Source organism: Bombina bombina, chromosome 5 (assembly GCF_027579735.1).
Source record: "Bombina bombina isolate aBomBom1 chromosome 5, aBomBom1.pri, whole genome shotgun sequence".
NCBI lineage: Eukaryota > Metazoa > Chordata > Amphibia > Anura > Bombinatoridae > Bombina > Bombina bombina.
Window position 1 is genome coordinate 21,948,609 of NC_069503.1, and position 25,976 is coordinate 21,974,584.

At 40.8% G+C, this 25,976-nt stretch overlaps 1 protein-coding gene across 1 annotated transcript in view; it reads right to left on the minus strand.

Annotated features, from left to right (window-relative positions):
• Positions 1-6,332: 6,332 nt before the first annotated feature.
• LOC128659182 (gastrula zinc finger protein XlCGF8.2DB-like) overlaps positions 6,333-25,976 on the minus strand; it is a 28,139-nt gene continuing 8,495 nt past the window's right edge. The window contains exons 2-3 of the mRNA XM_053712866.1: positions 25,156-25,247; positions 6,333-7,771 (exon numbers count right to left, since the gene is read on the minus strand). Of these exons, the coding sequence (XP_053568841.1) occupies positions 6,762-7,771; positions 25,156-25,174 (1,029 nt within the window). The 5' untranslated portion in view covers positions 25,175-25,247 and the 3' untranslated portion in view covers positions 6,333-6,761. The remainder of the gene's footprint in view (positions 7,772-25,155; positions 25,248-25,976) is intronic.

Below are 25,976 nucleotides of genomic sequence, written 5' to 3' on the forward strand. Positions count from 1 at the left end.
GGAATATTATCCGTCACACAAATGTCCGTCGGATAACATTCCGGCCATGATCTACAGTTTGGTGATCACCATTAACTCTCGGTGTATCTGGTATTAAGCTAATGTTTGCTGTTGCCTGGGGTGGATGTGCTGTATCAAAGACATTATCTAAAAATGCATAAAAAAGAAAAAACAAATGAAATTAGGAAAATATAAAGTATTCTTGATGTGTTTTTTTCACTGCTGTATATGTTTAGATGAAGGAGTTGAACAATAAAAAATAATAAATACACATTATTTCTACATTGAAAAAAGCTTATAGACCAATGCCTTGAAAAATCAGTTAGTTAAATATATTTCATTGGAATTACAATTCTTGGGAGTTTTTCCTTAGTTGTAGCTAAAATGATAAAATAAAACAATATCACAATCATTTTCTTTCCAAGTACTTTAAAAATAATTATCATCATTAAAAGGGAAAGTGTAGTGTTTAAAAATTTTGAGCTGCTCCTCTCTGCAGGATCTTTTTCCAAAAATCCTTGATATTTGGAATTATTATCTGTCCAAACCTTCAATCCTAGTTTGGGAAGGAATTCTGCATAAATTGAGATATATATTACACTACTCTGCAGCCCTAATATTCCGGAGACTATCTTGAGGCTACGGCCTCCATATCAACCCCCCAGCCGGTATCCCTGGATGCCGACTGCATAGCAGTTTTAGATATAAGCTGCACATACATCGCTGACATTTGCTGATCATGAAGCAGTTTTTCATTTCTCTTAAGCTACTACTGGAGGAGTATGAAGAGAAAATATGTCTTAGATTTGACCAAGCCCTCTCCACGCGGACTGCGCCTAATTCACTGGGAAGCACAGCCACGCAGCAAGAACCAGCACAGGAAAATCTGTGGCCCCCTAATCTCTCACAGAGACCGGATTGCACAGATTGCCTGACTGATGAAGAGGGAAACCCGACGCAAGTCCTGCTTCAATCTGACCTCCCCTCCCTGGCTTTGTGGTGCTGGGACCCGGAAACCTCTCCTTTTACACAGAGAGAGCACAGTGTCACTTATGCCAACCAGGCAACGTCACCCGTATGGGATACACTAAACCCACTCCCAGATGGTCATCTGCTGTTGCATGTCCAATATCTGGCCCTGACTACCTCTAGGAACATGGTGGGAGAGGAGCGTAGCTCCAGCTATGACAACCTGAGAAGCATGAAAATGGGAGGGGGTTGAGACCTGAACGTTTAGATGGACACTCTTTTGTTCCAGACCTGCGAGCAGCAGGTCATGATTGCATAGAGCGCCAGACTGTACAACAATATGTGATAGTTGGAGTTGTACCGAGGGAGATGAACGGCCCACTCTGCGCGACATACGGCAACTCTCCATCACTACACAGCCTTTTTCCACTCCTGGAGGGTGCCCCACGACATGTGAGACACGGTGTGGGCTAGGTGAGATGAGGAGATGAGGACTGATACTCTGGGTACTTAGGGTTGCTCTGTTTGAAAAGAACTGTGGTGAAGTGTGGTGGCATGGACTTTGTATTAGGTAATGTTCCCCTACTTTTATAAGACTTTTGAGCCCAAGACTTTTCTAACAGGTGTTTTACCAACAGGACTTATGGTAGCTATATGTTTATATTGCTAAGTAATATCTCTGGTCTGCCCAAAGTTAATTTGTTCTCACAAGGTCCTGATGGGAAACACAGATTCCTAACAAATTAGCGGTCTTGAGATCTTTATGCTATCTACTTGTTTACTGTTATTACTAGTCGGCACTTCAGCCATATTTGGTGCCTTTGCTTTCCACAGCTAGGTCTGTCTTGAAAAGAAAGATCCACTCAGCCATAGTTGTATATTATTATTATTATTATTATTATTTTTAGGTTCTTCTCTGTACCTTCATATTTGTTCAAATCTGCCCTTGAACTGTAAAACGGTGCTGATTATTTGACAAGGTTTTTATATGTATAAAACTCTTTTCATTCATGATTTCTAGGTAGATGCTATTGCAAGTAAGATATCTTTTATAGATACCAAGTTTCACCACTAGATGGAAGTAAGGTTCCATATATTGGATACACACTTAGCTTTACTGTCATAGGCCCAAACAGACCCGCTTTTATATCCCCACATTGCCTCATGGGAAATATAATGTAAATCTGTGACTCTAGCTTCATCAATAGCTGTGTTAACACTATGTATTAGGCTGAGCACCTAATATTACAGCTGCACTACACTAAATCATAGACGATAGACCATTTGAAAGTTCTCCCTCCCCGTATTACTAACAGACTATACCGCAAATTATTTTATGTTCATTCAAATCTACATTTCAAGCAACTTGTCTACATTTGTGAGTATCACTAACCTTCTTGGGGTCTAAAAGTGGCCCATTTTGTTATTTAACCCCTTTCCCCTAATATCCCCTATACTGTCTTAAATTTCGCTTCCACCTCTGTTTCTTTAAGGGGAATTACGGTTCCTGAACTTATATTATGTTGTAAGGGGACTTTTTTCTTTATCTGTTATTTGAAAATTTAGAGGTTAATTCCTATTTGCTGGACTAGGCGATTACCTGTTTACTTAATGACACTCAATTTGTACGTTATAATGATTTTCCTATGTCATTGAAACTGTGATGTGTTCATTTTTGCAACCTCAAATAAAAATATAAAATTAAAAAAAAAAAAAAAAAAATCTGACTCTGCATGTTAATAATAATCTATTTTACCTGCTGGAAACTTCCTTTCAACTACTGGGAATTAATAGAACTACTAGAGTCTCATAGGGTTTAGTCAATGCCAGGGTGCCCTGTATGATCAATATCACTATACACATATCAGGGCTCAAAATTTCAAGCACTAAGATACTAGCCAACCCAAAATGTTACTCGCCACTTTTGATCCCACCCACTACCTGCCCATACCTCACCTGCTAACCCAACCCCTCTTTGCATATGTTTAGTCAATGTGAAACACCTTATTGTGCAGTCATTTTTAATAGTTTTTTTTTGTACCATAAATATAATAATGCTACAAACAGTAATACATTATCAATTTGTCCATAGCAGTTAGCAACATAAACTAGGGTTCTGGGGAAGACAAGAGCTGGACAGAAAAATTAAGTTGTTGAACTGAGAGAATGCAGAGAGTTTTAACATTAATGACAGACCTGGAATTTATTTTTTATATTTCTTCAATCTCTCTTTTTACCTTCTCACTTCATTATCAGGCCCTATCTTCTCTTTACACTCTCTCTCATATCTGTAAAACAGGAGACAGAGGGTGCCACATAGTGCAAATCAGAGCGACCAGAAGAATGGAAATGCAGGTAAACAGTGAACCTACTCACGTGGTAAAAAGCACCAATGTGCAGTGACAGCAGGCCGGGTCCAAAGAGTCACCTGGCAGACTCCCAAAACGCTTGGAACTGGTAAACTTGTCCTAGCAAGGGGATCCGAAATGTGATGCAGTTCCCACAGTGTTCACCAATTGTAGGCAAGACGAGCAGGATAACAGATGGTCTTCAGGGCGTAGTAGGTGATAAATTGCGGCCACAGGGAGCGCCATAAGGATACAGACAGTGCAGGGTTCCTTAAGAGTAGGCAGTTCAATCTTTCTGAGTATCCTAAAGGGTTAAGCAAATTAAGGGTCACAAGGCAGTGCAGGGTTCAGTAACAGGCAGGCTATCAAATCTTTCTCTAACGCTAGCCCTGACCTCTGTAAACACGCCCCTCCTGCGTATTTACAGAGCTCAGGGCTAGCGTTAGAGAAAGAATTGATCTGTTAGCATGCTCGTCTTGCCTACAATTGGTAAACACTGTGGCAACTGCATCACATGTCGGATCCCCTTGCTAGGACAAGTTTACCAGTTCCAAGCGTTTTGGGAGTCTGCCGGGCGACTCTTTGGACCTGGCCTGCTGTCACTGCACATTGGTTCTTTTTACCACGTGAGTAGGTTCACTGTTTACCTGCATTTCCATTCTTCTGGTCGCTCTCATTTGCACTATGTGGCGCCCTCTGTCTCTTGTTTTACAGAAAGTTTGATCTTGTGTCAGGACACGACACACCAGAGGAGCTGCCTTGGAACTGTTCTTGGTTCTTTATCACTCTCCACGCTCTTGCCTTTGGACAAACTTCCACTTTTTATCACTGGGACATTCCTTATATTAATTTTACTTTAACTCATTTTTTTATTTCGACATTTTCCATTCATTTTATTTATATTTTTATTTTTTCATTACCTTTATATGAGGATATTTACTATGTTCTTTTCAGTTTAGTTCATATCAATACTACATTTTCATATGTAGGATTTTTAGCTTAATATTTTATTCATTGTGTTCTGTGTTATTTATGTGTGATATTTGTGCTTATATATTTTCACTCTGACCATTTTGTGCTATACTGATCTTATTAATTTTTATCACATTTATTTTGATAATTTTTGTTCTATTTTTGGCACCTCTTATTGATACCAGCTGGTTTCCTCTTTTATCTTGGCTGTGTATCTGATATTTTTTTTCTCTCTCATATCTCTTAACTCTTTCTTTTTTTCTCTCCACTCTTTCTTAACGCTATCCTTTTCTCCATTTTCACTTTTCCTCTCCAATATCTCTCTCTGCCCCCTCTCAGAAGTAACAGTCTAAGCACTAATGGGGTGCCTATTGCCCTAGAGTAATATCATATCCTCCTCGCACTTTCATGGATATATAATATAACCTTAGATAATATTTGTAGCAGGTAGCTCACTAATTTTCACTCGCCACTGTTATATTTCCAGTCGCCAATGGCTAGTGGAAATTCTGAGCCCTGTACACACACATATATATAGTAGTTCTAATTCTGTTCATAAGGTGTATATGCAAATATTGTGTTTTATTATTTACACTGTATGTCCACTGCCTGTGTATACTATTGTAGCACCGATCCCGCTTTTCCACATGTACTACTGTAGCACCTCCCCCACTTTTCCACATGTACTATTGTAGCACCGCCCCCCGCTCTCCCGCATGCACTATTGTAGCACCGCCTCCTGCTCTCCCGCTTGTACTACTGTAGCACCGCCCCCTGCTCTCCCGCATGCACTACTGAAGCACCGCCCCTGCTCTCCCGCATGTACTACTATAGCACCGCCCCCTGCACTCCCGCAAGTACTACTGTAGCACTGTCCCCTGCCCTCCCGCATGTACTAATGTAGCACAACCCCCGCTCTCCCGCATGTACTAATGTAGCACCGCCCCCTGCTCTCCCGCATGCACTACTGTAGCACCGCCCCCCCGCTCTCCGGCAAGTACAACTGTAGCACCGCCCCATGCTCTACCGCATGTACTACTGTAGCACCGCCGCCACTCTCCCGCATATACTACTGTAGCACCGCCCCCTGCTCTATCGCATGCACTAATGTAGCAACGCCCCTGCTCTCCCGCATGCACTACTGTAGCACCGCCCCCCCGCTCTCCGGCAAGTACTACTGTAGCACCGCCCCCTACTCTACCGCATGTACTACTGTAGCACCGCCGCCACTCTCCCGCATATACTACTGTAGCACCGCCCCCTGCTCTATCGCATGCACTAATGTAGCAACGCCCCTGCTCTCCCGCATGCACTACTGTAGCACCGCCCCCTGCTCTCCCGCATGTACTACTGTAGCTCCATCCCCTGATCCCCCGCAATGCCCAAAACATATAGGAGCAAGGCGTGGATTGTACATGTATATACAAAAGGCAAACAAAATAACTTTCTTTTTTATTAATGAAACTTTACAGCATTGTCACATGACATCTAATTAATTAAACTTGTACACTACTTAAGATAATCTGATGCTTAACAAACAAAAAAAACATATACATTAATATATGTAAATTATAATATCAAAAGAAAATTAGTTAAAATATGTTGCCAAAACATAAATGTGTCCCATACTTGGAATGAAAACTTGCCCGGCCCTTTGGTATACAAAGTATTAGTCCAATAAGATCAAATAACCAAAAGTTAATATAATCCAATTATGGTAAATCTTTTAAGTTTTGCTTCATTCTCTGTGTTATTATCAGATGACATAACCACCTTCTCCTAAAATAAAGCATCGTTTAGACACATTAGGACAATCAATATCTTTACATAGATGTATGAAATTCCGTAAGTTTATCTCAAATTTAGACCGAATGATCTATTTAGACTAAATGGTGTCAACAACATGATCAAGTCTGTACATGATTCTATCCTTTCTGTGTCATGTTCTAAAGCATCAATTTTCACCTAATTTCAATGATTTGTAACTATTTATCTGGTGCTAGCTGTGCACACAACAGATGTCTCATCCCATATTCCATTTATAAATAGATCAATAACATGTCAAATGACTTCCCTATTCTGTAAATATATGTTGTCTCTCTTGTGTGAGTGCAATGCCTATTATACCCCATGACAATGCAGAAGAGATTTTACATACTATGTTTATATAAGTTGTTACTCCCCTGTAGAATTTAGTAAAAGCATATTTTATTTTCCATATTAATTGCATGCAAATGACTTCAGCTCTGTATAACTCCTTTGATGGGTCAGAAGAACCAGATTCATACAAATTTATTATAAACTTTATACTTCTGTACAGGTTTTCTCAGACTTAATAGACAAATGCAATTTAAGATTGGTCTTTTCGGGTAAAGCTTTTTTCAAACTTTGTATATGTTAAACTTTTTATCCCTGTGTAAGTCCTCTGATATAATATGGAACCAATTCCATATCAGTAAATGATTTTCTTACTCAGTGTGAACCCTTCATGTGAGTACTGAGATTACTCTTTTGTGAAAAGCTTTTCCCACACTGTGTACATGTATAAGGTTTTTCCCCTGTGTGACTCCTCTCATGATAAACAAGACCAATCTCTTGCGTAAAGCTTTTCCCACACTGTGTACAACTGAATGGCTTTTCTCCCGTGTGAATTCGTATATGAGAATCCAAATTATTCTTTTTTGAAAAACTTTTCCCACACACATCACAAGTAAATGGTTTTACAACTTTGTGACTCCGCAAATGGCACTGTAGTTGATTTTTTTTGGGAAATGTATCGCCACATTCTACACATATGAAGGTCATTTTATAAAACTCAACTTTACTAAGATCCACATAATGAACTCTTTGGTGACTTAGAAGACCTGGCTTTCGTGCAAACCGCTTCCCACACTCTGGGCACCAATATGGTTTCTCACCGGTGTGAATACGTTCATGAATTGTGAGAGTGCGTTTTAGCGTAAATGCTTTCCCACACTCTTTGCATGTGAAAGGCTTCTCACCTTTGTGGATCCTTTCATGATATTTCAAACTATAATTTTGTGTAAAAACTTTCCCACACTCTTTGCAGGTGGGTAGATCCTCTCCTGTATGAAGCTTTTGGTGTTGTACAAGAGATGATTTACGTGCAAAGGTTTTTTTACATTCGGTACACGTAAAAGGCTTTTCCTCTTCTTCAGTCATTTGCTTGGGTTGAGGGGTTCCATTTATTAGAACATTTTCTGAACTCTCAATAAACGTAGAAGGTTTACCCTCTGTGAGAACTATTTGGTCAGATATTGGGTGATCCATTTCTTCTCGTTTGATCTCTACGTATGTTGTGTGTTGCCCAAGTTCCATCAGTTGATCCTTATCTTGAATTGTCTGCTGGGAGATATCCATAGTTTGATATTCAGCTCTAGATCTTCTTGTATTTGAGCCATTTGTTATTAATCTAAAGTTTGCTGTTCCCTGGTGTTGATGTGTAGTATCCAAGACATTATCTAAAATTAAAGTAGAAAAAAAAAAAAAAAAAAAAAAACTTATGCTCAACTGATAAATTAATTTCTTTCATAAGATAGTGTGAGTCCACAAAATCTAAACATACACAGCATAGAAAAAGCAAAAAAACAAACAATTTAACATTTGAAGTGAGCACAACTGAATAAGATTTATTCAAGAGTTAAGATACAATTTATATTAAACACACTGAAACTTTATATTTCTTTATAGGAATAGTCTAGTCAAAATTAAAAAAAACTGTCATGATTCAGATAGAACAGCAATTTTAAGCAACTTTCTAATTTTCTCCTATTATCAATCTTTCTTCATTATCTTGCTATCTTTATTTGAAAAATCAAGACTGTAAGCATAGGAGCCGGCCCATTTTTGGTTCAGCCCCTGGGTAGCACTTTCTGATTGGTGTCTAAATGTAGCCACCAATCAGCAAGTGCTACCCAGGTTCTGAACCAAAAATGGGCCATCTACTAAGCATCAATTCAAATAAAGATAGCAAGAGAACAAAGAAAAATTGATAATAGGAGTAAATTAGAAAGTTGCTTAAATTTACATGCTCTATCTCAATCATGAAAGTTTAATTTTGACTAGAATATTCCTTTCATAAGATGGTGAGAGTTCACAAGGTCAGCACTTGGGATTATATTCCCTGTCTACAAGGGGAAGACAAAAAAAACCTACATTCTAGAATTTTGCTCCACCTATACTGCAAGTAATCTCCTACTCGGCTTAGTTACAAATATGGTCAAGTGGAGAAGAAAATGTAGGAATACAAGAAAGGACCAAATCCTGCCCTCAGCTTTATCTACAATAACAGCAGGACTTGTGGCGTCTCACCATCACAAAATAAATGAATTTATCATGTAAAATAAATTGTGTTTTTCTATTTATTTTTTAGATAAAGTCTTGGATACTACACATCCACAGCATAAAATAGCAAGTTAGATTAACACCAGACAGCTCAAATACACAGAGATTGAATCTATGTCCCAGCACACAATTCAAGATAACAATCAACTGATAAAACTTGGCCAACACATCACATGCTCAGAGATCAAACAAGAAGAAATAGATCACCCAAAATCTCTTTCAAAAGATGAGAGTCCGCAAGATAATCACATGTACCATCCAATACCCAAGCAGTGAAGTCCACAAGATACCATGATAGGGCAGGACAAATACAGGGTGGAAGGCATGTCACTAGCACAATGGCCACAGCCCTTTCCTGCCAAAATCCACCGTAGCAAGGCTTAATCCTCAAAATAATAGTATTTGAAGACCAAGACCTTGCAAATCTGGCCAAATGAAACCCAATATATAGTGAAATGGAATTATCAGTAACACATTCCGGGGGAGACTTTCCCACAAGATCCACCTTTTTGATTAAAGCCTAAGCCGAGCTCCTAAAATAGTACAATGTACTTCAAGTCATGGGACACTCCTCAAACAAACACTACCGCTCCTCTACAGGATCTCTTCAGCACAGCACCAATTGTCCGTAATGGGTGTGTACACTAGTGCCGGGGGGTGGTATCTCTACCAATCACCAGCAAAGATAAACAAACAATCAAATACATTTAATAACCCTCTCAAATAAGCACAATAGTGTCACTTAAGAAAAGTTGAGATTCACAAAGTAAAATTATATACAAAGGTTTATTCAAATCTTCTCAAAAATATATCTTCACACAAGGCCATGAGTGGTAAAACCATCAAAAAAGTTAAACAGAGGGACCATAACTCTGAACGCAAACGCGTTTTGTGCACATGCGCTCCCCATTAATTATATATATTAACCTCTGTTACCACCTAAGACTTCAATCCACATATATTTATAAAGTTACCAAAGTATTTATATGTGCAATAAATATAAACATTTAAGAAATATTGATATGCTGCCAGAGACAATTCCCATTTTACTCTAAGATAACCACAGACTCACAAATAATAAATAAGCAAAACAAATATTAAACAAAATGGTTAACATCTGTTCTAGTTTTGAATTGTTTTTTGTTATTTCACTTGTGTACTCTTCTTCCAAAAGGTTTAATGTTAACTTGATTACCGCTCCATTGGGTTTATCTGGGATGAATAAATTGCAGCTTGCGGAATAAATAGTTCCTTTAATTTGCGCTTCTGGTACGGAGGATTAGACTTCTGAATATGCTGTGTTAGACGTTCATACCCTTTATTCTTAGGTTATGTATTTGACAACCTATTGAGGTATTTTATTAAAGGGATATGAACCCAACATAATTCTCTCATGATTCAGACAGAATATACCACATGCGCTTTGTGCTCATGATGTTCTGTGTTATAGAGATACCTAGGTAGCATCTGGAGCAGTACATGGCAGGAAATAGAGCTGCCCTCTAGCACTAATAACATTCTTGCCACACTGCTGCCATATACTGCTCCATACATGTGCACGCGCCTGAGCTTACGTCCATGCTTTGCAACAAAAGATACCAAGAGAATGAAGAACATTTGAAAATTAGAAGTAAATTAGAAAGTTGTTTACAATTACAGCTCTATCTTTTCTTGTCCCGATAATTGAAGAAACCGTTTATGATATTTTACCAAGGGAAAATGGGCCGGCTCCTAAGCATACATACCTGCATTTCAACAACAAAAATGTGAAATGTAGAGTAAAATAGAAGTAAATAAATAGTTCTATCTGAATCATGAAAGGAACGTTTATATCTTTACGTAGAAATGTAACGAGAGAACAAACTCTGAAGCTGTTAAGTTATTTACAACAACAAAAAAGAGAAATAAACTCATTGGTAGTCTAGAGATTTAGAGGCTGCCCAGTGTGTAGGCAGTGTTCCCTGTTATAGAAAGAAATAGTTTTTCTTGAAGATAAAAACATAAATTATGCTTACCAGATAATTTAATTTCCTTCTGTACAAGGAGAGTCCACGGCTTCATTCAGGAGGAGGCAAAGACACCCCAGCCAAAGGCTTAAATACCTCTCCCACTTCCCCCATCCCTCAGTCATTCTGCCGAGGGAATAAGGAACAGTAGGAGAAATATCAGGGTATAAAAGGTGCCAGAAGAAAAACACAAAATTTAGAGGTCTGTCCATCGTAGAAAACACAAGCAGGAGCCGTGGACTCTCCTTGTACAGAAGGAAATTAAATGATCTGGTAAGCATAATTTATGTTTTCCTTCTTAATACAAAGAGAGTCCACGGTTTTATTCCTTACTGTTGGGAAACTTATACCCAAACTCTAGAGGACACTGAATGATAATGGGAGGGACAAAAAAAGGAGGCGGACCCTAATCTGAAGGCACCACAGCCTGCAAAACCTTTCTCCCGAAGGCTGCTTCGAGCAGAAGCAAAAACATAAAAATTTGTAGAATTTAGAAAAAGTGTGTAAGGAAGACTAGGTAGCCGCCTTAAAAATCTGCTCCATAGAGGCTTTGTTCTTAAAAGCCCAAGAGGAAACCACTGCTCTAGTAGAATGAGACATAATTCTCTGAGGAGGTCTACGTCCCGCTGTTTCATAGGCTAAGCGGATAAGACTCCTCAAAGATAAGGAAGTCGAAGAGACCCTTTGACCCTTACGCTTCCCAGAATATGCCACAAACAAAGAAGAAGTTTGTCTAAAATCCTTAGTAGCTTGAAGATAAAACTTCAAAGCACAAACCACGTCCAAATTATGAAGTAAAAGTTCTTTCGAAGAAGGATTAGGACACAAAGAAGGGACCACAATCTCTTGATTGATGTTACTATCTGACACAACTTTAGGGAGAAACCCAAATCGAATGGAACACCAGATAAGGAGGCTCACATTGCAATGTGGCAATCTCAGATACTCTGTACGCCGAGGCAATAGCCAGTAGAAAGAACTTTCCAGGACAACAACTTAATATTGATTTCATGCATAGACTCAAACAAAGCCTTTTGCAAAACATTAAGAACCAAATTCAGACTCCAAGGTGGAGCTGAAGATCTGAGCACAGGTCTGATCCTAATCAGAGCCCTAACAAAAGACTGAACATCTGGAAGCTCAGAGAGCCTCTTGTGCAGTAAAACAGACAAGGCCCAAAACTGTCCCCTCAAGAAACTGGCCAAAAGACCCTTCTCCAGACCATCGAAACAGAAGAATCCTGGCAACCTTAACTTTATGCCAAGGAAAACCACGCTCTTCACACCAGATTAGGTAGGTTCTCTACACCTTATGATAGATGCGACAAGTAACTGGTTTATGAGCTTGGATAAGAGTATCAATAACTCTCTCTGAAAAACCTCTCTTGGCTAGGACTAAGCGTTCAATCTCTATGCAGTCAGCCTCAGACAATCTAGATTTTGATGAACAAAAGGACCTTGCTTCAGCAGATCCCTGCGACAAGGTAACTTCCATGGAAGAGAAGATGACATCCTCACTAGGTCCTGCAAACAACTTCCTTTGCGGCCCCAATGGAGCAATCAGTATTACTGACGCCTGCTCCTGCTTGATGCAGGCCACAACTCGAGGAAGGAGTGGTAATAGCGGAAAAGGGTGGATTAAATTGAACCTCCAAGACACCACTAATGCATCTATTAGCTCCGCCTGAGAATCACTGGACCTTGACCCATAGCTGGGTAGTTTGGTATTGAGACGAGACGCCATGAGATCTATCTCCAGTGTCCCCCACCTGAAGCATATCTCCGCAAACACTTTGGGATGGAGAGACCATTCCCCCGGATGAAAGGATTGTCTGCTGAGAATGTCCGCTTACCAGTTGTCCACACTTGGAATGTGGATCACTGACAGCGAACGACTGTGGGACTCCACCCACTCCAGAATCCGAGATACTTCCCTCATTGCTAGGGAGCTTCTCGTTCCCCCTGATGGTTGATGTATGTGATGAAAGGCAAAGAATAACTGGGGGATAGGGGAAGTGGGAGAGGTATTTAAGCCTTTGGCTGGGGTGTCTTTGCCTCCTCCTTGTGGCCAGGTTCAGTATTTCCCAACAGTAAGGAATGAAGCAGTGGACTCTCCTTGTATTAAGAAGGAAATAAATATTATATGTCTGTTTACTCCAAACAGCCCCCTAAAAAAGAAATGCCTCTACCCTAGAGACCAATTAAAAAGAGATTGACAACTGCGGGCTCAGGAAGGGAAAGAATAGTAGAAAATAAAATCATACTAATAATCCTCTGTCTTTGAAAAACTCCTATTCTAAGCACAGCTGCTAGTACTTCTGAAAGGGTAACATGGAGGTCAGAGAGAGCACAGCTGCTAGTATTTATGATAGGCTAACGGGGAGGTTTGAGACAGCACAACTGCTAGTACATCTGACAAGGTAACACAGAGGTCTGAGAGAGCACAGCTGCTAGTACATCTGACAGGGTAACAGGGAGGTCTGAGAGAGCACAGCTGCTAGTACATCTGACAGGGAGGTCTGAGAGAGCACAGCTGCTAGTACTTCTGAAAGTGTAACAGGGAGGTCTGAGAGAGCATAGCAGCTAGTACTTCTGTGTAACAGGGAGGTCTGAGAGAGCACAGCTCCTAGTAATTCTGACAAGTTAACACAGAGGTCTGAGAGAGCGCAACTACTAGTAATTCTGACAAGGTAACACAGAGGCCTGAGAGAGCGCAACTACTAGTAATTCTGACAAGGTAACACAGAGGCCTGAGAGAGCACAGTTGCTAGTACTTCTGACAAGGTAACAGGGAGGTCTGAAAGCACAGCTGCTAGTACTTCTGACTGTGTAACAGGGAGGTCTGAGAGAGCACAGCTGCTAGTACTTCTGACAGTGTAACAGGGAGGTCTGAGAGAGCACAGCTGCTAGTACTTCTGACAGGGTAACAGGGAGGTCTGAGATAGCACAGCTGCTAGTACTTCTGACTGTGTAACAGAGAGGTATGAGAGGGCACAGCTGTTAGTACTTCTGACTGTGTAACAGGGAGGTCTGAGAGAGCACAGCTGCTAGTACTTCTGACAGTGTAACAGGGAGGTCTGAGAGAGCACAGCTGCTAGTACTTCTGATTGTGTAACAGGGAGGTCAGAGAGCACAGCTGCTAGTACTTCTGACAGGGTAACAGGGAGGTCTGAGATAACACAGCTGCTAGTACTTCTAACTGTGTAACAGAGAGGTATGAGAGGGCACAGCTGCTAGTACTTCTGACTGTGTAACAGGGAGGTCTGAGAGAGCACAGCTGCTAGTACTTCTGACAGTGTAACAGGGAGGTCTGAGAGAGCACAACTGCTAGTACTTCTGTGTAACAGGGAGGTCTGAGAGAGCACAGCTGCTAGTACTTCTGACAGTGTAACAGGGAGGTCTGAGAGAGCACAGCTGCTAGTACTTCTGACTGTGTAACAGGGATGTCCGAGAGAGCACAGCTGCTAGTACTTCTGACTGTGTAACAGGGATGTCTGAGAGAGCACAGCTGCTAGTACTTCTGACAGTGTAGCAAGGAGGTCTGAGAGAGCACAGCTGCTAGTACTTCTGACTGTGTAACAGGGAGGTCTGAGAGAGCACAGCTGCTAGTACTTCTGACTGTGTAACAGGGAGGTCTGAGAGAGCACAACTGCTAGTACTTCTGACTGTGTAACAGGGAGGTCTGAGAGAGCACAACTGCTAGTACTTCTGACAGGGTAACAGGGAGGTCTGAGAGAGCACAGCTGCTAGTACTTCTGACAGGGTAACAGGAAGGTCACAGAGCACAGCTGCTAGTACTTCTGACAGGGTATAGGGAGGGCTGAGAGAGCACAGCTGCTAGTACTTCTGACAGGGTAACAGGGAGGTCTGAGAGAGCACAGCTGCTAGTACTTCTGACAGGGTAACAGGAAGGTCACAGAGCACAGCTGCTAGTACTTCTGACAGGGTATAGGGAGGGCTGAGAGAGCACAGCTGCTAGTACTTGTGACAGTGTAACAGGGAGGTCTGAGAGAGCACAGCAGCAAGTACTTCTGACAGTGTAACAGGGAGGTCTGAGAGAGCACAGCTGCTAGTACTTCTGACTGTGTAACAGGGAGGTCTGAGAGAGCACAGCTGCTAGTACTTCTGACGGTGTAACAGGGAGGTCTGAGAGAGCACAGCTGCTAGTACTTCTGACAGTGTAACAGGGAGGTCACACAAGCATAGCTCTGTTCATCAGCTATTGTGGTGGTATATATATTAATGTACTTCTCTGTATAAGCTATATTTGGCATGATGTAGCATAACCTATGTCATAGAGATAAGGGCCTAATACATTCACTTTATAATATGTAAACAATAATTTAATGCTTTACGTATTGAACCGTTTGAGCAATCATTGTGAACAATTCTAATATTGAGCCAATGTTACTCTTCATAATCAGTAAATAATAGGCACACTGTGTATATAAAATTTGTATACCGCAATGCTGAAAAATGTTTATAAGATATAACCAGCTCATGGAACAATATATTGGGTGCACATAGAATTGGATGATCAATGAGTGATCTCATCTAAAGTTATCCAAATACCCAGTTCACACAACGATCGTAGTAACATCTGCTAAATACAACCAGTTATCAGTGATTGGATATGCAGTTAGTTACTTGTAGCCAATCAGAAACCAAGTCTTATCCACCAGCATGCTTATACTAAATCTCAAGTGATTCGTTGGGAGGTGGGCGTGTATTAAACGCACGCTGCGATTGGGTAAATTACACATGAGATAGGTATTTAAGGCACTGTTAATGAGACACTCGTCTTGTCAATTCTAATCTGCACATTGAGAAAGGCCGCTACTCGGCCGAAACGCGTTTGTGCACAGCACAGCAGTATGCTAATCTAAATGTAGTTGTTTTTAATTATTTCAAACCTTTGTTACCCACGTAACAGTGAATCCTCTGCAAGGGACTTGTACACAGTATAGAAGCCATCCCTGTCACCTGAAGCCAGCGTATCCTGTTACTGGCCAGGAATACAGGGGGGTGGTAGAATCTGTGTTCAGTGTCTGGGTATATTGCAGCTGGTATTCACAAGTGTGTGTGTGGAGCACAATGGTTATGTCTTAGGGTGTTATCCCTGCTGTAATTTCAAACATTTTTTAATAGTGGTTTAATAAATAATAGTTTTAACTTAATCATTGCTTCAGCTATTAGTTGAATTGTATCAACATACTCACTTTCAATTATAGGAATTGAGTGCTAATTAACCCCTTCTTTTCCAGTTTCCCACTTATCCTGTTCAGAGTGTAACAGGAAGGTCTGAGAGAGCACAGCTGCTAGTACTTCTGACTGTGTAACAGGGAGGTCTGAGAGAGCACAACTGCTAGTACTTCTGACAGTGTAACAGGGAGGTCTGAGAGAGCACAGCTGCTAGTACTTCTGACAGTGTAACAGGGAGGTCTGAGAGAGCACAGCTGCTAGTACTTCTGACAGTGTAACAGGGAGGTCTGAGAGAGCACAGCTGCTAGTACTTCTGACAGTGTAACAGGGAGGTCTGAGAGAGCACAGCTGCTAGTACTTCTGACAGTGTAACAGGGAGGTCTGAGAGAGCGCAAATGCTAGTACTTCTGACAGTGTAACAGGGATTTCTGAGAGAGCACAACTGCTAGCACTTCTGACTGTGTAACAGGGAGGTCTGAGAGAGCACAGCTGCTAGTACTTCTGACTGTGTAACAGGGAGGTCTGAGAGAGCACAGCTGCTAGTACTTCTGACTGTGTAACAGGGAGGTCTGAGAAAGCACAGCTGCTAGTACTTCTGGCTGTGTAACAGGGAGGTCTGTGAGAGCACAACAGCTAGTACTTCTGACTGTATAACAGGGAGGTCTGAGAGAGCACAACTGCTAGGACTTCTGACAATGTAACAGGGAGGTCTGAGAGAGCACAGCTGCTAGTACTTCTGACTGTGTAACAGGGAGGTCTGAGAGAGCACAGCTGCTAGTACTTCTGACAGTGTAACAGGGAGGTCTGAGAGAGCACAGCTGCTAGTACTTCTGACAGTGTAACAGGGAGGTCTGAGAGAGCACAGCTGCTAGTACTTCTGACTGTGTAACAGGGAGGTCTGAGAGAGCACAACTGCTAGTATTTCTGACAAGGTAACAGGGAGGTCTGAGAGAGCACAGCTGCTAGTACTTCTGACAGTGTAACAGGGAGGTCTGAGAGAGCACAGCTGCTAGTACTTCTGACAGTGTAACAGGGAGGTCTGAGAGAGCACAGCTGCTAGTACTTCTGACTGTGTAACAGGGAGGTCTGAGAGAGCACAGCTGCTAGTACTTCTGACAGTGTAACAGGGAGGTCAGAGAGCACAGCTGCTAGTACTTCTGACAATGCAACAGGGAGGTCTGAGAGAGCACAGCTGCTAGTACTTCTGACAATGCAACAGGGAGGTCTGAGAGAGCACAGCTGCTAGTACTTCTGACAATGCAACAGGGAGGTCTGAGAGAGCACAGCTGCTAGTACTTCTGACTGTGTAACAGGGAGGTCTGAGAGAGCACAGCTGCTAGTACTTCTGACTGTGTAACAGGGAGGTCTGAGAGAGCACAGCTGCTAGTACTTCTGACTGTGTAACAGGGAGGTCTGAGAGAGCACAGCTGCTAGTACTTCTGACAGGGTAACAGGGAGGTCTGAGAGAGCACAGCTGCTAGTACTTCTGACAATGCAACAGGGAGGTCTGAGAGAGCACAGCTGCTAGTACTTCTGACTGTGTAACAGGGAGGTCTGAGAGAGCACAGCTGCTAGTACTTCTGACTGTGTAACAGGGAGGTCTGAGAGAGCACAGCTGCTAGTACTTCTGACAGTGTAACAGGGAGGTCTGAGAGAGCACAGCTGCTAGTACTTCTGACAGTGTAACAGGGAGGTCTAAGAGAGCGCAAATGCTAGTACTTCTGACAGTGTAACAGGGATTTCTGAGAGAGCACAACTGCTAGCACTTCTGACTGTGTAACAGGGAGGTCTGAGAGAGCGCAAATGCTAGTACTTCTGACAGTGTAACAGGGAGGTCTGAGAGAGCACAGCTGCTAGTACTTCTGACTGTGTAACAGGGAGGTCTGAGAGAGCACAGCTGCTAGTACTTCTGACTGTGTAACAGGGAGGTCTGAGAAAGCACAGCTGCTAGTACTTCTGGCTGTGTAACAGGGAGGTCTGTGAGAGCACAACAGCTAGTACTTCTGACTGTATAACAGGGAGGTCTGAGAGAGCACAACTGCTAGGACTTCTGACAATGTAACAGGGAGGTCTGAGAGAGCACAGCTGCTAGTACTTCTGACTGTGTAACAGGGAGGTCTGAGAGAGCACAGCTGCTAGTACTTCTGACAGTGTAACAGGGAGGTCTGAGAGAGCACAGCTGCTAGTACTTCTGACAGTGTAACAGGGAGGTCTGAGAGAGCACAGCTGCTAGTACTTCTGACTGTGTAACAGGGAGGTCTGAGAGAGCACAGCTGCTAGTACTTCTGACAGGGTAACAGGGAGGTCTGAGAGAGCACAGCTGCTAGTACTTCTGACAGTGTAACAGGGAGGTCTGAGAGAGCACAGCTGCTAGTACTTCTGACTGTGTAACAGGGAGGTCTGAGAGAGCACAGCTGCTAGTACTTCTGACAGTGTAACAGGGAGGTCAGAGAGCACAGCTGCTAGTACTTCTGACAATGCAACAGGGAGGTCTGAGAGAGCACAGCTGCTAGTACTTCTGACAATGCAACAGGGAGGTCTGAGAGAGCACAGCTGCTAGTACTTCTGACAGTGTAACAGGGAGGTCAGAGAGCACAGCTGCTAGTACTTCTGACAATGCAACAGGGAGGTCTGAGAGAGCACAGCTGCTAGTACTTCTGACAGTGTAACAGGGAGGTCTGAGAGAGCACAGCTGCTAGTACTTCTGACAATGCAACAGGGAGGTCTGAGAGAGCACAGCTGCTAGTACTTCTGACTGTGTAACAGGGAGGTCTGAGAGAGCACAGCTGCTAGTACTTCTGACTGTGTAACAGGGAGGTCTGAGAGAGCACAGCTGCTAGTACTTCTGACTGTGTAACAGGGAGGTCTGAGAGAGCACAGCTGCTAGTACTTCTGACTGTGTAACAGGGAGGTCTGAGAGAGCACAGCTGCTAGTACTTCTGACAGGGTAACAGGGAGGTCTGAGAGAGCACAGCTGCTAGTACTTCTGACAATGCAACAGGGAGGTCTGAGAGAGCACAGCTGCTAGTACTTCTGACTGTGTAACAGGGAGGTCTGAGAGAGCACAGTTGCTAGTACTTGCATTCAAGAAAGCCAAGGTAAGAGCTGCAAGTGTACATTTCTGTAAGACATTGTTAATAGGTGACATCATTTTTAGAAATGTATAGATAGGTGATGATAAAAATAGCTCAGAGATTTAACTCGTATATCAAGAAGTGTTAGGGCAGCTGGAAAAGAGGGTGAGTTAGATGTAATTGTTAACCTGGGTACAAATGATCTGGCTAGCAATAATGTTTTTGCGGTGCAAAAGGAGTTTTTAAAGCTGGGAAATTGTTTAGATCGTATGGCTGCATCTGTCTTTTTCTGTGTATGTACAGGAAGTATGCAGCGTAGAACAGAATTTTACTCTTTGTTATACGAGTGACATTTTCTGCTGGTTTACCTGTGTACATACAGGAAGTAGGAAGAGTGCAGCGTACAGGTATACCCTGCTCATGCAGCGGGTTAGGGACCAGAACCCTGCTCTAAAGTGAAAACCGCCTTAAATTAAACAAGGCAGTTTTAGCTTTCTTTTCACTTGCCAGTGTGTTTAAAAACTTGAAAACATGTTTGAACTAACATATATTAGGGGTACAATAGTGCTATGTTTATTTTAACACTATTCACAGCACAGTATTAAATAAAAACTGTTCCTGTAAAATAGTGACAATTACTGTAGTAAAATTTGCCAGACTATAGCACTGAGACACAGATTGCACTGTAATGCTGTAAACAGAGTGAACTGTGCATAACAAAATGGTGCCAGTCACTTTTCTCACAATCTCACGAAGATTACAGCACTGTTTCAAAATCATTGGAGGTTTAACTTCAGCTCCAAAAAGCGTGTGTACAGTTCTGGAGGCCATACCTTCAGAAGGATATTAACAAACTTGAATCTGTGCAAAGGAGGGCTACCAAAATGGTACATGGTCTAAAAAATAAAACTTACCAGGATAGGCTCAATGACCTAAATATGTATAGCTTAGAGGAGAGAAGGGAAAGAGGCGATATGATAGCAACTTTCAAGTACATTAAAGGGTTTAGTAAAACTGAGGCTGTGGGTATTTTACATAAAATGGAAAATTCAAGAACAAGGGGTCATGAGCTCAAGCTAAAGGGTAGTAGATTCAGGAGTAATTTGAGGAAGCTTCTTTACAGAAAGAGTGATTGATTTATGGAATAAACTTCCTCAAGAGGTAGTAGCAACAAACACTGTGGGGGACTTTAAAAATGCATGGGACAAGCATAGAGCTATCCTACGAACTAGATAAGTTTATACTGTTAGGTAAGGTCGGGCAGACTTGCTGGGCCTATGGCTCTTATCTGCCGTCAATATCTATGTTTCTATGTATTAGAGAAGCGCTGTAAAGTGAGGCATACCTGCATAACAGAATTTAACTCTTTGTTATATTAGTGACATTTTCTGTTGGTTTACCTGTGTACGTACAGAAAATAGGAAGAATACAGCGTGTAACAGAATTTAACTCTTGGTTACATTAGAGACATTTTCTGCTGGTTTACCTGTGTACAACAGGAAGTAGGAAGAATGCAGCGTGTAACAGAATTTAACTCTTGGTTATATTAGTGACATTTGCTGCTGGTTTACCTGTGTACGTACAGGAAGTAGGAAGAATACAGCGTATAACAGAATTTAACTCTTGGTTACATTAGTGACATTTTCTGTTGGTTTACCCGTGTACGTACAGGAAGTAGGAAGAATACAGTGTGTAACAGAATTTAACTCTTGGTTACATTAGTGACACTTTCTGTTGGTTTACCTGTGTACAACAGGAAGTAGGAAGAATGCAGCGTGTAACAGAATTTAACTCTTGGTTACATTAGTGACACTTTCTGTTGGTTTACCTGTGTACAACAGGAAGTAGGAAGAATGCAGCGTGTAACAGAATTTAACTCTTGGTTACTTTAGTGACACTTTCTGCTGGTTTACCCGTGTACGTACAGGAAGTAGGAAGATTACAGCGTGTAACAGAATTTAACTCTTGGTTACATTAGTGACATTTTCTGTTGATTTACCCGTGTACGTACAGGAAGTAGGAAGATTACAGCGTGTAACAGAATTTAACTCTTGGTTACATTAGTCCCATTCTCTGCTGGTTTACCCGTGTACGTACAGGAAGTAGGAAGAATACAGCGTATAACAGAATTTAACTCTTGGTTACATTAGTGACATTTTCTGTTGATTTACCCGTGTACGTACAGGAAGTAGGAAGATTACAGCGTGTAACAGAATTTAACTCTTGGTTACATTAGTCCCATTCTCTGCTGGTTTACCCGTGTACGTACAGGAAGTAGGAAGAATACAGCGTATAACAGAATTTAACTCTTGGTTACATTAGTGACATTTTCTGTTGGTTTACCCGTGTACGTACAGGAAGTAGGAAGAATACAGTGTGTAACAGAATTTAACTCTTGGTTACATTAGTGACACTTTCTGTTGGTTTACCTGTGTACAACAGGAAGTAGGAAGAATGCAGCGTGTAACAGAATTTAACTCTTGGTTACATTAGTGACACTTTCTGTTGGTTTACCTGTGTACAACAGGAAGTAGGAAGAATGCAGCGTGTAACAGAATTTAACTCTTGGTTACTTTAGTGACACTTTCTGCTGGTTTACCCGTGTACGTACAGGAAGTAGGAAGATTACAGCGTGTAACAGAATTTAACTCTTGGTTACATTAGTGACATTTTCTGTTGATTTACCCGTGTACGTACAGGAAGTAGGAAGATTACAGCGTGTAACAGAATTTAACTCTTGGTTACATTAGTCCCATTCTCTGCTGGTTTACCCGTGTACGTACAGGAAGTAGGAAGAATACAGCGTATAACAGAATTTAACTCTTGGTTACATTAGTGACATTTTCTGTTGATTTACCCGTGTACGTACAGGAAGTAGGAAGATTACAGCGTGTAACAGAATTTAACTCTTGGTTACATTAGTCCCATTCTCTGCTGGTTTACCCGTGTATGTACAGGAAGTAGGAAGATTACAGCGTGTAACAGAATTTAACTCTTGGTTACATTAGTGACATTTTCTGTTGATTTACCCGTGTACGTACAGGAAGTAGGAAGATTACAGCGTGTAACAGAATTTAACTCTTGGTTACATTAGTCCCATTCTCTGCTGGTTTACCCGTGTATGTACAAGAAGTAGGAAGATTACAGCGTGTAACAGAATTTAACTCTTGGTTATATTAGTGACATTTTCTGCTGGTTTACCCGTGTACGTACAGGAAGTAGGAAGAATGCAGCGTGTAACAGAATTTAACTCTTGGTTATATTAGTGACACTTTCTGTTGGTTTACCCGTGTACGTACAGGAAGTAGGAAGATTACAGCGTGTAACAGAATTTAACTCTTGGTTACATTAGTGACATTTTCTGCTGGTTTACCTGTGTACGTACAGGAAGTAGGAAGATTACAGCGTATAACAGAATTTAACTCTTGGTTAGGGAAGTGGTGCAGGGAGAGAGGATATGGTTTTGTGTTTGGCATGATAATAGATTGTATAAGAGGGATGGTTTGCATTTGAGTTTTAAATGGACAAGAGTTTTGGAGCAATTTAAACTAGAGAAGGAGGACAGTGTTAAAATACTCACCTGTACCCGAGAGCTAGACAGAACTGCCAGCCAAACCTACATTCTCGTTTATTTAATGATAAAAACACTAAATTTATGAGTAAGGCTTTGAATAATATAAGAAGGGGATGTATTGACCATACAAAAGGTCTAGTAATGTTCTTCGTGCAATGTGCACAAATGCTTGCAGTTTAGTAAATAAAATACCTAAACTTACTACAATAATGGTTCAAGATAAGTTGGATTTAGTAGCTATAACAGAGACATGGTACAATGACAAAGGAGTGGGAAACAGTCATACCTGGTTAAATTAAATATAATTGTAGAAACCAATGACAATGTAGAAAGTGTTTGGGCAACTATAGAAACTGAAAGAAACAGGTGTAGTATATAGACCTCCATTACAGGATGAACTATTAACTGATTAAATTGTCAAAACTACAATGAAAGGTAATGTTATAGTAGTGGGGGGACTTTAATATGTCTGATGTAGACTGGGAAGTACCTTTTGCCAAATTAACTAGAAGTAAATATATTCTGGAATCTTTACAAGGAGAATCTCTTGAGCAACTAGTAAAAGAACTTACATGTAAAGGAACAATATTAGATTTAGTACTTACTAACAGTGATATAGTAATTGAAGTGTCTGTGGGTGAGAACTTAGGCTCTAGTGATAACCAGTCTCTATGGTCTAATACAGTGGTGGGATTCAGAAATTTTAGTAACAGGTTCTCTAACTTCTGTATAAATCAGAAACTATACACTAAATTTTAGGAACAGGTTCTTAAGAACTGATGAGAACAGGCTGAATCCCACCACTGGCCTAATATACATGCTATGGTACTGTGCAGCCATAGTAAAACATAGGCTTCAGGAAGGATGATTTTTCTTACATGGGAAAATACCTAAACGATTCTCTAAAATGGATGGCGCAGATTACAGGAGCGCAAAAGAACAGTGGGATCATTTTATGAATGCTATTCCAGATACCACTAAACACTGTATTAGGATTGTTTGTAAAAGTATAAGAAAACCAATATGGTTTTCTAGAGAAGTAGCACATGCAGCTAAGACAAAACAGACAAACTCACTGGCTCAGAAGAGGATAAGGAAAATTGGAGAACCAAACAAAAGATGACAAAGCAGTTAATCAGAAAGGCTAAAGCTGATACAGAAGATATAATACTGCACAAACAGTATAAAACGGTGACAAAACCTTTTTTAGATATTTCAGTGAAAAGAGAAAAACTAACTAAGACTCAACATTGATGATAGAGTAGTGGAAGGAGATAAACTAATAGCAAACTGTCTAAATGATTACTTTTGTTCAGTCTTTACAAAGAGTTGTAGATGTAGCGTATCGAGACTTTAGCAAAGCATTCGACACCGTCCCACAGAACAAACTTATTCACAAAATCTATTGCCTTGGAGTAGATGTGAAGATTGTTGGGGCAGAATATTGGTTTAAAGGGACACTAAACCCAAATTTCTTTCTTTCATTGTTCAAACAGAGCATGCAATTTTAAGCAACTTTCTAAATTTACCCCAATTATCAATTTTTCTTTGTTCTCTTGGTATCTTTATTTGAAAAAGCAGGAATGTAAGGTTAGGAGCCGGCCCATTTTTGGTCCAGCACCTGGGTAGCGCTTGCTGATTGGTGGCAATTGCAGACAGGTTCTGTACTTGAGAACTTGTGAGCCTGTAATCTTGATACATTTTCCTCTACTGTGTAGATGTTTAGGGAATGGCCAGTGGGTCATGGAAGATAATTGTGTAGAACCTTCCTTTACCATCCACCACAACTGCTGCAGTTCAGTAGAAGGGCCCATCTGAGGAAGTGCCAGCAGAGTTGTAAGGATTCCAATGATGCAGCAGAGCAGATAAATCTGCATTTCTACTGGGGAGACTGACATTTCGGGGAACTTCTTCCATCCCCTCTGTCCAGGGGGCTAAAGGGTCTCAGATCAGAGCCCTAATCAAATGACATGAAGATCAGAGCACTTTATAGGTGCTACCTTTTCTATTGGAGGCAAAAAGTAAATGAATCCAGTAGGAGATTACTAGGAGTATGGAGTGGAGTAAAACACCAGTGGAGGGGTGTTTTGTCTCCCCCTGGTGGACAGGGAAAGTAATACCACGTGTGCTGATCATGTGCACTCACTAATTTTTATTTATGAAATGAATAGTTTCAATTTACCCTTTAACACGTCTTACTCAATTGTGCTCAGTTCAAATGTTACATTGTTTATAGTTCTAGTTTTTTTTCTAAGCTGTGTGTTTAGATCATGGCTTTTAAAAACAAATATATCATTATACTGTAAAATAGTCTCCATTTAATGTGTTCTCAAAAAACATTTTACCTGCTGGAGTGTATTAAATGGTTAAAAAGTGACATTTATCTTTATTTTGTTATTTGAAATAGCTGCTCGACTGTTTTTAAAGCACCACCTATACTGTACATACAAACACTGCAGTATCCTCAATAGAAAAGCCTTGTAAACAAGGATTCAGCTGCAGAAAATCAATCTCCCCTGCCAGGTCTGAGCAAGAGAGAGACCAGTACATGACAGGCTGTTACTAACACAGATCTGAATACAATGACGTCTTATCATCTACCTGCCTGAGTACATTATCCGTATATTAATAAAACTATTTACTCACCTGACACGTGCGACTCCATGTTGGCAGCAGGTCTCAGAGGTAACTGCTCTCTGGGTATCAGTAGCTGATAGATATCAGTGGTCTTGCGGTGCCTAGAAAGTAAATGACACTAATAAAGATATAAACATTATGACCCAGCAGTGATACAGATACAGTGATACAGATAATAAATCCTCAGCACATATATTGTCTGGGTCCTTTACAATAGGACATTAAAAGTTTCATGGTTCAAATAAAGTAATTTAAAAAAAACAAAAAAAAACGTACTAATACTTTTATGAAAACGTGCACATTATTTTTATGTGCACACTTTCTGAAGCTCCTAATCTCTTTTTATTGTGTATTTGTCATTTATTTAATATTTAGTGGGGTTTTTAAAGTGATACAACAGTCAAACCTGTGTTGTGCATGAGTGTATTTCAGTTTTAAATAGTAACATTGTTACAATATATTTATATTAGCAATATTGCTTCCAGTGACGTGCGGTGACATCAGAGGCTGGTGAGGCAGTGGCTAGGATACGCCTTCATTCTTTAGATATCCTTTGTTGAAGAAATAGCAATGCACATGGGTGAGCCAATCACATATGGTATCTATGTGCAGCCACCAATTAGCAGCTACTGAGCATATTTAGATATGATTTTCAACAAAGGATATCAAAAGAATGAAGAAAATTAGATATTAGATGTAAATTGGAAAGTTATTTAAAATTGCATGCTCTTTCTAAATCATGAAAGAAAACATATGGGTTTCATGTCCCTTTAAATGGTGTCTTGGAAAACTGGTCAACTTAGTAAACAGAACCTCTTGCCAGATAACAA